Below are 14365 nucleotides of genomic sequence, written 5' to 3' on the forward strand. Positions count from 1 at the left end.
TCTTTTGGAGGACCAAGGTTCCATTCTCAGTATGCACATGGAGGCTCACAACTCCCATAATTCTATTTTAGGGGACCCAGCTTCCGCTTCTGATCTCCCTGGGCACCCGGCAACACACGTGGTGCACAAACATACACAAAAACAAAACATCCATGCACATATTATAAAATAAATACACCCGAAAAGAGAAAGTTATGGATTTGGACATGGCTTAAGTTTTGAGAAGGGGGTGATGAATTTGGTATTGCTTCTTCCATACTTGGGATATTTCTCAGCAAATGGAGGGAAACAGAGTAAATGTACACTATGTTGAACCAGGAAAGAAAGAGGGAAGTAATGCAGTTAAGTGGATTCAGTATTTCTGAGACATAACGGCAGCATAGTGACAAACAATAGCACATAATTTCCCCTCTGAAACCAAAAATCTCACTCATAAGCTTCTGAGATACATTGTGGACAGTATCACCCACAAAACATGAGCAGGCCTAAACAGTATATGGACATTCTGAACTAAGGATACCATACGTTTCACAAGCTGGTGATTTTGATTAAACTAGAATAAAAAATAAAGTTCAAATAGCAGAAGGTACAGGCATTATCGTGACCTTGGATATCTATTAGGAATCACCATGCCCTGGCAGTTGAGACAGAACCAATGCCATTAGCTGACCCCATTGTCACAGCAGCATTTTGCAGTGGAGGATATAGTGCTGGGCACCCAGTCTATCCTAATGTGTTTCCTGTTGAAATCTGTGATTTGAAAGGAAAGTATACTTGGTTTCATCTTTCCTGTGATTCTTACCTTATTCTGCTGTAATATAATATGCATATAACTTGTTCTGCTTGCCTCCAACAAAAATGAAACTAGTAATGAAATCTAGCATGAACTGGGTCAGACATAGCATACTAGATTTGCATATGTTGACTTCAGTAGAATATTTCAGATACTTCGTCTTATCCTCTAACCTAAATATGAGTTTGACACTTTGTTAAAGGGCTCATAATCTTTGAAGGAATCGGCAGAAATCATGATAAAATCACGCCAATGAGTGGACAGCATTATTGTGGGGCCCTTCATATGTGTCAGCCACTGTGTTAGGCACTTCTGAGCCTTTACCATATTTCATCTTTACAAAAACACCACCCTCCCCTTATAAAGAAGTAAATTGAGAGCCAAAGGAAATCACAAAGTTTGCTCTATCTGAAACAAATGATAAACAGATATCAGGTCCAGGAGTTGGTATTTTTTGAATGTCAGAGCAGCTAGGTGGTTTTATTGTTTATTGCTGGGCATAAATAAAAAGCAGATTATGTAGATAAAGCAATAAATTATCAAGGTTCACACACAAAGAGGAGTCAGAGTTCAAAACTCAGAGTTAAAGAGGTCTGTGAAATCATCACAATCATAGGACTGCTGACTTTTCAGTCTCTGGTTGCTTTGTGGTTATTTTTCTATGTATTTGAAATACCTTATACAATGTCATGGGCACTATTAAAATCAATTAAATAGAGATATTCACACACATAGTGAAAATGGTAAGCATCTGATTAACCCAATACAAATTGTTTGACAAATATTTCAAGTTATTTGCATCCTACCTAGAAGAAATATTTATGAAACCCATTCCTCCTCTTGCCTAGCTCTTACCTCTTCCCTTCCATACTGGCATTTGAATATGAAACTCCTTGAGTGACAAAATATTTTATAAGAATATTTAAAATCCAAAAATATTCACTCCAATAAGCATGCACAGGCATGCACGCATGCACACATACAGAGAGATAGATAGATGATAGATAGATAGATAGATAGATAGATAGATAGATAGATAGATAGATAGATAGATGACAGAGTTTTGAAAAGAAGGTAATCATTTCTTTGCCTCTTTTGTTCATCTTTGCTAGACACAGAGAGACAGTCAGTGGTCTTTAAAGTGTTTCACTTAATTTCAAATCTCAGCTCCACTTATAAGAACAGTTACAGGCTCATTTCACCCACTTGGGGTAAGCAACTGAAAGCCAGTGTCCTGGTTGTTTTGCTTGAAAAGAAACCATAAATTACACACTATGAAAGTGTACTCCACCCCCTTTTCCAAGCTGGTTCAACTAACAAGCACATTATCCCTTCCCTTCCCCCTTTCCTGCCTGTAAAATCCAAGTTAGACAAACACAGTCGGGCTGAGATGACATATTTGAATGGAATTCAGACCCACCAGTTCCTGTTTATGTTTCTGATTTGAGAATGTTGTCTTCTCTTTCACCATACATTATGGACTCTGGAAGGCCATAAGCAGTGTCAGGTTACACACAGGCAGGACCAATGAGCATTAATCATTACTTCCAGTCAACTGGCAAAAGCAGCAGCTGATGGAACACTACACCCTCCAGCTCTGTATAAATGACATTCCAGAGAGCCAGGCTGTGTGTGTGTGTGTGTGTGTGTGTGTGTGTGTGTGTGTGTGCATGTGTGTGTGTTTCCTTTCAGTCTCCATTTTATGAATGAAACTCCAGGCTCTATGGAGTCCATTCATGGAAGAGAAATGCTTACAAGGCTCTGCCCCCAGGGATCAATCAGTCATGGGCAAAACTGATATGATTGGTTTAAGACAGCCTTCAGCCTTCCATTACTGACTTAAAATGCAGTCCCTGTCCATTTGACCTGTGTTAATGCATAAAGAGTAAATCCAGACTGTAGTCTCAATTCTCAAATCAAATCACTCGCCAAGGCCACTTACAGTAACTGTAGATTTAAAGCATACTGAAGCATTTCTTAGAAAAACTGATAGCATAAAGCAGTATCCTGGCTTGGCAGAACTGCTATTTTAACCAGAAACCCACATAAGGAAGGTAGACAATTAAAAGCAGTCAAATGGTGAGGCTGACCCCTGACAACAATTATAACAATGAGATCAATTAGATAAATACCACTGTCAGTTTTCACAGTTGAAGTACCTAAAACATCATCCTGCTTGTCCACAAATCTCTGGATGAGTGAGAGAAAATTCTCTTTGGATGCTAGAGAAACAGATAGGAGGTTAGCATCTCACACAGAGTCAATAGCTCATTCTTTAAAATTCCCAAGTGATTCTCAACTTGCATTTCTTCAAGCAACAATGTTAAAAGTTAAGAAAGAGGGAAAAATGAGCCACATCCTTATATGAAATAAAATGTGGCCTTAAGTGAGAATATTTCATATGGATCAGGGCCAGAGCTCAGCCTGTGGGAGTGTTACATCTCAGGTACAAAAAGCCAGAGTTCATGGAACCATAATTGTAGTTATAACAGAAATTACCAAAAATGGCAATGTTCAAAATTATCTAATCTAAGCAATCACAGGGATGAACTGGAAAGGGCCAGTGCTAACCCAAACAGTGTTACATGGTTTTATGTGCAATCTGTAACTTGGGCTTTGCCTATTGAGGGAAGAAAGCATAGCTATCCTCTGGTGACTTGAGGCCACGTGGGAACATAGCTGCAATCAACAGGCCCCTAGTTCACACCTGGGCAGTTAGCTGGGGAAGCATGCCATGCCCAGGGAGCTCAGAGGAGAAAGTCAGAAGCAGTAAAGTGCAGGGTGTTTTAAATCTGTTTCCACCATGGCATGATGGCAGTTCAGCATTTAAATAACAACCTCCAGCATCAGCAAATCAATGCTAGGAAACATTACAGCCTTATCTTGCATGCTCTAAATTTAAATAATTGAAGAAGTCACATGGGAAGAGGAGTGGTAACCCACCATATAAGGCACCACTATCAATATAAATATAAATATAAATATAAATATAAATATAAATATAAGGCAGATAAATATAAGCCATTTTATGTGGTGTTTGTTTAAAAGACAGGATCTCACTATGTATCCTTTGTTGGCCTGAGATTTCTTTTATAGACCAAGCTGGTCTCAAACACATGAAGTTGTGCTTGCCTTTGCCTCCAGAGTGCTGGAATTAGAGGCATGTGCCACCAGTGCCAACATTATCTCATATATTTTAATAATTTAATATGCTATATAACCTCTATGACTCAATACATTCAAAACCTGACTGAACAGCCCATGGAATATAGCCTAGCAACAATTTGAGGATGGATATTAAAATATTTCCTTGTTGATTGGTGATTTAGATTCTGTTCTGGTACTGAAATGCAGATAGCCTCCTACTTAACTTTAACTTGGTGATGGCACAAGAGCAGTATGCATTCAGTAGAAGCTGCAATTCAAAATTTGAAGTCTGGTCATTTCCACACTTGGGCAGTGGTAGTTTACTACAGGTCCTTCTCAGTCACATGACCACAAAGACAGACAAACTATAAGAGTGTACTACTCTTAAGTAACACTGCTATGAAAGTTAAACATATTAAACATGTTTTATGTATATTTTCTAAATGTATTAAGAAGTATGATTTCGTCATCCATGAAGGTGCTCTATAATTTTTTCTGAAGAGTTCAACAGGTCTATTCAGAACAGTAAAAAGGAAACTGTTATGTTTTGAACTAGCAACGAAAAATAATTTTATGGTTGGGGGGTTCACCACACGATGAGGAACTGTAGTAAAGGTCATAGCATTAGGAAGGTCGAGGACCACTGATCTAGATGTTTAGGATCATGGTCCCCCAAAACGGAAAAACAAAGAACAGTACTTATAATATTGGAATATTCCACTAGATGCACTTCTGAAACTGAAAAGAACTCAGAACTCTTATTAAAGTGTTGACCAAGGCCCATGGGAATAGCAGACATATCCATCACCTCTGACAGTAGAAATTCTAGTTAAAACATACTTTAGTTTTAACATATTTAACATGAGGTAAATATTTTGGAAGTATTTATTTTCCCATTTCTCTGCCTACATATCATATTTTTACTAGCTAATGACAGAAAATCTAAGTCTTTACATTTTTCTAGGGTGATAAAAGAAATCCATGTAGAGAAATGAGAGGTTGCCAATGTGAAAAATGGATGGACTGAACAATGCTTTGCAATGAAGAGTGAAAAGAGGGACGTGCAATTCTGCTAAGAGCTTCCTTGCATCTGTTTTAGGTGCCGCAGTACCTCACAAGCTTCCGCAAGTAAAGTGAACACAGCTGATGGAAGTTGCGAGTCTTCTGCTCTGGTTTAAGGGTATGCATCACACATCAGGATTTTCTAATGAAAGTGTGAAGTCTGGTAAGAGAACCCATCTCATACAATGGACTTGTAGCTAGTGGGCTGTCCATTTGCTTCTCTTTCTTCTAATTATTATTGAACTTTTGCCAGAAGAACTTTATAAAGAACCACCTCTTTGATAAACTCAGTTATTTTTCTTCAAGACTTGTTTGTATTTCATGTGTAGGAGGATTTGCCTCCATGTTTGTACATTTACCACATGTGCACCTGGTAACAACAGCGCTCAGCAACCAACCTTAGGTCCCCTAGAACTGGAGCTACAGACAATTGTGAACTGTCACGTAGGTGCTAGGAATCAAATTCAGGTTCTCTGCCAGAGCACTCTGAACAGCTGAGCCATCTCTCCAGCCACTGAGAAACTCAGTTGGTAAAAATGTTTGAAGAGCTAGGCAAGGTGGCGTGTGCCTTTAATCCTAGCAATCTGAACAGAGATATCCGTAAATTCACTGACTGCTAGGTCTACATAGTGAACTCCAAACAAGGTAGAGCTACACCGTGAGGACCGGTCTCAAAAGGAAACAGGAAGTTTGAAAGAAATTTGCTAGAAATAAAAAGGAACAAAAAGAGTAATCTAATCTTGTACAGGGTTTGAGGCCTGACAATTTGTTCCCTCAAAGCAGTGAGCACCTAAAATTGAAACAAAATTTGACCACAGGCCCATGTGAGCTACACTCTTCCCTAAATTAGGGAAGCTCGCCGCCAAAAGCTGAAAGCATTTGATGCTATTTGAGCCCCTGGACCTCATAGAGAGCCTTCAGCTGTACAGATTCTTAATCCAGAAGGAGGAAAAATATAATAGTACATGCAAAAATCTGTGGCACACTCCCCTTTATTCTGAACAAATACAATGAAAGACCATGGGTTGAGCAGTAAGCTAAGAACTACAAATAAAATTCTTATATATGCCCTGGTTTAGGATGGAACCAATGCTTCTGCAGAGGTTATATACATAAGTGGATGTATATCTGTATACATTTGCTGTATATCTAGGTTTGGTAGTCATGCACCAAGAGTAGCAAGTGCAGAGGCTGAGCAGGAGAGATTCTGAAAACTCCAAGGTTTACTTTGTCAACACAGTGAGAAACAGGCCAACTGGAGTTACATAGCAAAACCATCACAAAAATATAAATAGACAGTGAATAATAAAGTACCTGTACCATTGGCCTTCTAAGGTTAAACACAGGCAAAGGAGCTCATACAAGTGGGACACTGCCTAAGGTAAATGCTTTACATGCTCCAGACGGGGCACTCCACACGTCCTAGCTCGGCCAATGAGCTGCGCATACACTGAATTTTAGAGGGCAACTGACTAATAAAAATCTGTATGGTGCTCTACACAGCACTAACTGGCTAGAGGACAGGAACAAATCAGCAGAGTCAACATTGTGTTAGCTTCCGAACACAGTACCATGGTGTAACTGCCTAACAAACTGGCTCCTTGAATAGCTAGTTCTTTTCCCTGTCTTCTGATCCAAGATTGTCCCCCCTCTCATCCCTTGAATAAAGATTTCTCCTCTAATAACATAATATTTTGAATTTTTATCTTAAATATTCGGCAGTTGAAATTGCATTCCTGTAATTATAATTATAACTAATAGACCTTCCATTTCCCATGTCATAATTAATGTCAGGTTTTATTAGAGCACAATCATGCTGTCTTTTCTCTTTGAAGACATCTTTTATTGTCACAACATTTATAGTACATTGAATTAACCAACAAAGTACCCTAGAATTCCTCTGAAGGGGAAACTTTCTATCACAAATTCCAGTTTACTTGCTGAGAAAACCTCACTGCTTGTGTTGTTTGAAAATCCCATGTGATGTGTTTCCTGATGTGCTACTGGATTAAGCCCAATATGAAAAAGAGAGATTCAATGATAAATACATTAGAGTTCCTAAAGGGTTGTTTAATGTGCTCTTGGGAAAGATGAATGGGCTAATGACAACAAACAGAATATCCAGAGATCACCCCTGTTGGTTGCAACATACGACATACACAATGGATCAACTTCATACCAGCAAAATGCACTTTGATACCAACAGATTAGTGATTTTCTTCTAAATCATATCCTATAGTGCTTTCTTTTAAATTACACTCAACAGCCCAATCTTTATTGTGTAAATATTCAAATAAAGTTGAACCTTACAGGCAGAACTGAAATTAGAATTAAGAAATGTTGTATAACTGTGTCGATTTAAAATGTAACTGGGGGTAGCATAAAATTAATGGCTTCTCAGATGTTAAGTAGCATTTTATAAGCCAATGGCAAGAAACAAGGCATACCTAGGAGAGACACCCACAGTTATGACAGGATGCTGGAACTGATGTGGAACCTATGAGGGGCAAACACTGTTCTTGTGAGGCACACACAGTGGCCAACTAGCATCCATATTTGACCCACAGGTGATGCTGCTGTCTCTTACAGACCCACCCATTAAAGTTTTGATTCATTAGAATCCTTAAATTCCTTCCTGCTTGGTTCATATAGTGTAAATGATCAATGTCACCCTATGCATACATGTGTTTGTAATATAAACATAAGGAGACACATGTGGAACGAATCACAGAAGGTTTGATGATTCTCATTTTGGGCACTATAGATTTAAAAACACATAACAAAACCACAAAATTTTCAACATATTGCACAAGTCCCATTGATTGGCTATTTGAGCTAATTTATATAATTTCCATCTGTACTTTTAAAAAATTCAGTGATGAATTCAACTGTACTGCAGCAAATGAAATACAGTTAGAGATAAGCTTAATAGCAGTTAAGAGAATTTGATATTCACGGAGAGAAAATGTTTCCTACCTACAGTAAAGTCCATTGGCTTGCAAAGTATTTAATTATGGAGATTCACTGGCAGATGTGAACCGTTTCTAAACTCAAATCACTAGGAAGAATTTCAAGTTCCCAAGATGCCCGCCCTCACTCAACAGACTATTTTTCTAAATTGTAAACCATACAAAATAGATATCTATTATTTTCTCTTCTTTGAAAATATATCTGGAAAACAATCCAAAAGTCCAGATCAAATTTAGCTATCAATAAAGCCTCTTAGTTCTGGAATAGAATGGAGCCACCAATGTTTCTACTGAGACTAACCCACCCACCTTCCTACTATCCCTCAACCTAATGTTTCCCCAGACCTAGAAGGCTTGACATACAGACTTAAGGAACCTTCTCATTCTGATCCTTTGCCCTCTTAACCATCCAACCCTGGGAGAACCTCTGGACCTAGGTGGGGTCCCAAACAGATGCTCTGCCCTCGAGAAACCAAGACTTGGATGAATCTACTCAAGACCTAGGAGGGTCACTTGGACAGGCAACTCAGTGTTGTTGGGAAATTACTTTGTTTTTCAGAATGCTGAGCATGCTTTAGAGTGGCCAGTGCCCTCGGCTCTTTATCTTCCTGTCCTTTGAGGATAGAGGCTGAGGGAGAACCTCTAATTCACAGGGTTGCCTTGTGTTACACTCTGAGGGACATTCATATTTATTCAACTTAAAACCTGGAAGCAGTTTTCTGTCCCCCTGAGCAGAACTGAGCAGTTATTAGCAGAGGTGCAATAGTTCGTTCATAAAGGATGTCCATACCCTTGCATCCAGGTGGAAGGAAAATGCAGCATACTCAAGTATCTCCACATCTAACAGCTACAATAATGTTAGTAATAAAAATTTACAGGTGTGTCATGTCCTCCTTATAAAAATTACCCTTTACTTCACATGTTCTTTCAAATACCTAAAAATATAAAAAGCTTATGTCCTAATTTCAGAGATGGATAGCAGGAAAAACTCAATAGAGATAAGTTTTGGTAACTGAGTTTTAAAACTAAATGTTGGTCAAATTTGGGAGTAACATTTAAAATCAATTTTAAGCTTCTTTTAATTTCAGGATGACCACTTTCCTCTGAAAGATGATATGTAGAATTTTCTAGCTCTCTGAGACAAAGCTAAACTCTATGAAAGAAGCTTAAATCTGCTTTTCTTAAATGTTTCCTTTCTAGGTAAGAATTCTTACTTTAGGTCCACTGAAGTATTAACCCCAACAATTTTTGTAAGTTACCAAGTATAAATGCCACCATAAAGGACTATTACTTTGTAAGCATTGTTTCTAAATAACACTAACATATAAAAGCAAAAATAAAAACACAGGACTAAGAAGGAAATTATAATTTGTTACTCTAGGTTGAGTATGTGTCATTTTATACATTGCACTCTCTTTGAACTGGTTTCATTTTCAGACATGATTTTGATCACCGTCACATGACTAAATCATTTGATAACCATATGGGATAAAAATCAGAAAGATGCCACTTACAAATCAATGGTCAGAAGCCGCCCAGTCTGACGACACTAATCAAATCAACAAGGGAGGATAGAAGATGATTTACATATAGTTCTATCAGAGGATAGGCCTACCTGAATCATATGCAAAATCTCTGGGTTCCTGTTTGATCATCAAAGGAGGGGGGAAGCTTTGGCTGGCTGCACCTCCAACCATGGTGTTGTGTTCATAGACTGGGTCATGGTACTCCTGCTTAAAGCCTTGTGGTGGGAAGGGGATGTTTGGCTCAGACATCTGGCGTTGGTACATAGGACGCCCTTCCCTTGGCAATGTCGGCAGAGGAGGAAAAGAATTACAGGGTTCAGAAAGCTGGCGACGAAACCTGGAGAAGAGAGGAGTGTTTCAGATGAGATGGTAACACAAAACTGCTTTAAAGGACGGATATGATGCCTAACTGTAGGAGTTTAATACCAACCGGCCTAATGTGCACAGATCTAATGAACCTGAGAATTCTCCTTCTTAGAACAGTAGTGCTATGATTTTTTAAATCGCATGATGACGTGTGCTCCCCTTTTAATCCATCCAATGCAAACACTTCAGCAGATGATGCAATTAAAGGTGTACTGCCAGTAGCTGGAGAACAATGAACTGTTTTGAATAAATATGAGCCCTAACAGCTAAAATGACCAATTTTAAGCTAATTGGATCATTTACATAACTTCTGGAAGAAAAGTTTCTCAAATACTTACATACAAGAAAAAGCAGGAACAACAGGATGTGATCTCAAATGGCATTCTTTCTCTTTAGAGTCTATCACCAAACTAATCAGCAGCCAGACGAAAACCTACTTACTGGCTTTACTTCCACAGCCATCAGTAATGCATGGAGCATGAGAAGACGAATCTTCTCAAAATCAGCATGCCCTTAAATTCTTCAGCAGTGTCTAAATTAACCACATGTTCTTGTAGCAAATTTTGGCATTCTGGGGTTTATGTTTCTTTTTCTAAAGACTACCTCTGTCCTGTCAAACAGCACCACAGGACACACACCTGCTTTCATGAGCTCCAAACTATTGAGTTCATTGAACACTAAGCATATGTACACAGTCGGCCACAGAAGATGATGATACTGTTATAAAGAGGATGCGCAGGTCTGGGGTCAGCCAGGAAGGCTGGGAGAGTGTCAGGAAGCTTGGGGTCTAGGCCAAGAATACAAGTGAGGCCCATGCTCCTTCATTCTTGGTAACGATTGGCTAATCACATAATTGTTCTGTTCTGTGTATCTCATCTGTAATTTCATTGACCCACCACAAAGATGTGGACTAATTAAAGATTTAAAAGTGCTTTAAAAATGCTCCAGGAGTTCTTAAAAAATAACCTATAAAACATATCCATAAGCAAATATTAGCCTATTAACCTTCCCCAACTAAAACATTCCTAAGCCTTTAATTTTAAAAGTTAGCATTTAATTTCAGCAATGTTAAATGAAAATAAGCTAAAACGCCAAGGCATGGCAAAGCGATTGCTTTAGCATTTCGAAGCATACTCCATGCCAGGGCTTAACTCTGGGTGTACCAGTGGGCTTCCATGGAAAGTGTGGAAATTCCACTTACACCTGCACAAAATAAACTTAGAAACTCGGATATTGTGAAACAGCTAGGCTGGCTGGCACTGCATTCATTTCCCTTCTCTTGCTTATTTCATTAGCCAAAAAAAGAAACAGAAATTATCATTAAGAACTGTCAAGGAGTGAATCAGAAAATTGTAACTTGAAGATAAAATAAGAAGCTGGCTCACTTGTGAAGCCTTAAAAGGAAACTAATAATGCCTGCGCTGAAAGCTTTGTAAGGAAGCAAGTCATTTGCTTTTACGAGTCAACCTGATTTGTACTTCTTCTTGCTGGAGGCCACTTACGTGGCAGTGACAAGCTGCCCTGCAAGATGCATGGTCTCGGTGTCATTCTGGTTAGCCACTGACCAATGGGAAAGGGAAAGCAATGGACAAAAGAGTTTGGTGGCCGAGGACAGTATGCTAATGCACCCGTGGGTAAAAGGATCCAGGTAGGCATTTGGGGCACCGCTGAGGAAAATAGACAGGTCTCTTGCACAGCGGGTTCAAGACAAAGTGCCAATGGGCTGGCCTGAGGTGTGCCGGGAGGCCGAGGGAAGGAAGTGGAGCCCAGGCCAGCTGGCCACAAACTGTTCCCAGAGTGAGGTGGGGTGCCGGGGCTGGGGGTGGCTATCTGGGGGAGGGATCTGTTCCCACAGCAAATTTGCCATTTATAACCAAGGGACTGCCATTTGTTGGCCCGAGCCCTCTAAGAAATCCTCATCAGAAACATAAGGTTTCAGAGATTTTCCTGGGACTGGCCAGCTGGTGCGATCCTCAAAACTCAGTCGGAGGGCAGTGGGAAAAGACCCCGAGCTTCCCTCCTGTAGTTCCGGGCCGGCTGTTCTCAGTCTCAAGTACTTGACTTCAAGTAGAGATACCAAAATGGATTTGGCTAAAGCATCTCCAGTTAGGTCATCTAAAAACAAGCACACCACTTACTCAGCAGTCACCTTGCCTTAGAAATAGCCAACCTGCGCCTGCGCGGAAGGCACACGACATAACCCATAATCCAGTGCTCATTTGAATTGCGGGTTGGGGACGGGATGGGGGGTATGTGTGTGAAAAATTAGGGAAAGGCTGCAGAAGTGAAGGAAAGCAACCCTGAGAGTGTTTTATTGCCCCTGCTTTTTCTTTCTGGTCCTGCGCAATGTGCTTCTGTTTAATGGCCCACCCTGCAATAGGCATTCTTTCCGTCGGTATTTTCAAAACTGTTTACACAGAAGCAGGCAACATTCTACTCTAAATAAGCCTCAAGTCTATGGGGTGAGAAGGGAAAGACAATAGGTGGCATTCAGTTGCTAAAGCGTGGCAGAACTGGGTGATGGGAGCAAAGGTAGAAGATATGACTCAGTTTCATTGGGAAAAATAGGATTTCATCCTATTCCTTTAAAGCTAGGAGGGACTGGATTTGTGGCTGGGACGTAAAGTGCGCCTCTATGTACCCAGATTTGCCTGTGGCACACCTGCTTCCTCTGTTATCCAGGTGTCCTTTCGACCAACGATTTTCACAGTGATGTTTCTCCTCCAGCTATGGTTGTAGCTCGTGTATAATGCTTGGCATTTCGGGGAGTCTGATTGTTTATGTAATCCTATATTAAGAATTTAATTATACAACTTTTCAATTAAAAGGCAGATTGAAAACAGAAAGGCAATAGAAACTGTGCTCTCTGAATCCCCTAATGATTTCCTCCTCCTCCTCCTCCTCCTCCTCCTCCTCCTCCTCCTCCTCCTCCTCCTCCTCCTCCTCCTCCTCCTCCTCCTCCTCCTCCTCTTCCTCCTCCTTGTGGTCTTGGACAAATGCAGGCTACACACGCCGCACAATGGAGTGTGATGTGCATTTCTTCTCAGTTCAGATTCAGGGTTCTCTTAGAGATAGTCACACACGCAGCCACATTTTGCCACCAACTCAGGGCACACTTCAGATAAAGTCTTTTTCTCCCACGGGGAGACTATTGTTAAAGATTTTCCAGGACAACACTGGTTATAGGGGTAGGGGGTAGAGGGAGGAATAGGAACTTAGCTGGTGAGCGGGACCATGCGTTCTAAATCACTTACTAAGACAGTAGTTCCCCAGTATTGTATTGATAAGATGGATTTCGTCTCTACCAGTCAGTGATTTTCTACCACAGCCCCCTCACTCGTGCTACACACATGTTCTTCCCGTGTTCATTTCTAAGTGAACATCATTTGCCAGCTGTTGTAGCTGTTGAAGCACATGTCATGGGTGTGCTGTTAATGGTCATTGGAAAGGAAAGCAAAGAGATTAATCAAATAAGTTATACTCCGTAAGACTATGCAAGACCGAATAATTCAGTGTAAGATAATGAATCTAATTTCATAAATCACCTACTAAAATGAGCCTGCTAACTTTGTGGGGAGCAACACACATGTGCTCACCTGCTACCTTTGCGGGGAGCAAGTGCACGCATGTGCTCAGGGAGAAGTGCCCTTGAAGAAGTGAAGGAGAAATGTTCAAATGTCAGTCTACAGGTGGGTTTTCCATTTTAGCAGCCCCTTTAAATGTTTATAAAAAGAAATGTTTGCGGGTGATCTCCATGGATTATTTTTAGACAGACAGAGCAAGCCTTACTGGAATTATTCTGTATAGATGTGCAAAATTAAAAGGTTTGTCTAAAAACACTGTAGATCTTCAGAACACCTACGAGTGATGTCCTCCACAAAAGCCGTAACTAGAAGAGGTTTGTTTGGGTTAGTTTTGTCTGAAATGGCATCTTCAGCTTACCTGTGGTCCATGGGGTAGGTGCTGTCTGGTATGGACTGAGAAGGAGGGAGGTGAGCTGGGAAGGCCCGGTCAGGTTTCGGAGTATGAGCTGTATTTGGAGATGCATGATGTAGTGGAGACACTGGAGTACTGGATGGTGTTGGGGGGTTGGAGGGCCTCATTCCCACGTGTGGCTTCTGATCATAGGCACTACCCAGAGAACAAGAGCAAGTAATTACTTTGGAGTAATTTTTAAAGATTCCCGTCCTCAGAAAGAAAACGTATCTTAAGCATAAGTGATAAGGGAGCAAAAACTTTTGGATTTCGTTTTTTAATTCTATGACTTATAAACTTCAAAGTACCTATGCCATTAAACAGGAATTAGAATATGAAATCATAGATGACATGAACATTTGTAACATAGATTTTTCGTATACAGACAACTTAAGGAAGACCCTATGACCGAGAGACATCATCACCTCCATCTGTTCTCAGCAAACAGCTTTCAGTAAGCTGGGCAGATCCTTCCCACATAACTAAGCACCTGATCATGATTCTCCCTCTATACTATTTTTAAAATA

General features: G+C 40.2%; 1 protein-coding gene across 1 annotated transcript in view; it reads right to left on the reverse strand.

The window, feature by feature from the left end:
- Nucleotides 1-14365, reverse strand: part of Etv1 (ETS variant transcription factor 1) — a 92319-nt gene that overhangs the window by 25536 nt on the left and 52418 nt on the right. Inside the window, exons 7-8 of the mRNA XM_038336442.1 lie at nucleotides 13806-13994; nucleotides 9587-9834 (exon numbers count right to left, since the gene is read on the reverse strand). Of these exons, the coding sequence (XP_038192370.1) occupies nucleotides 9587-9834; nucleotides 13806-13994 (437 nt within the window). The remainder of the gene's footprint in view (nucleotides 1-9586; nucleotides 9835-13805; nucleotides 13995-14365) is intronic.

This window comes from Arvicola amphibius, chromosome 7 (assembly GCF_903992535.2).
Source record: "Arvicola amphibius chromosome 7, mArvAmp1.2, whole genome shotgun sequence".
NCBI classification, from domain to species: domain Eukaryota; kingdom Metazoa; phylum Chordata; class Mammalia; order Rodentia; family Cricetidae; genus Arvicola; species Arvicola amphibius.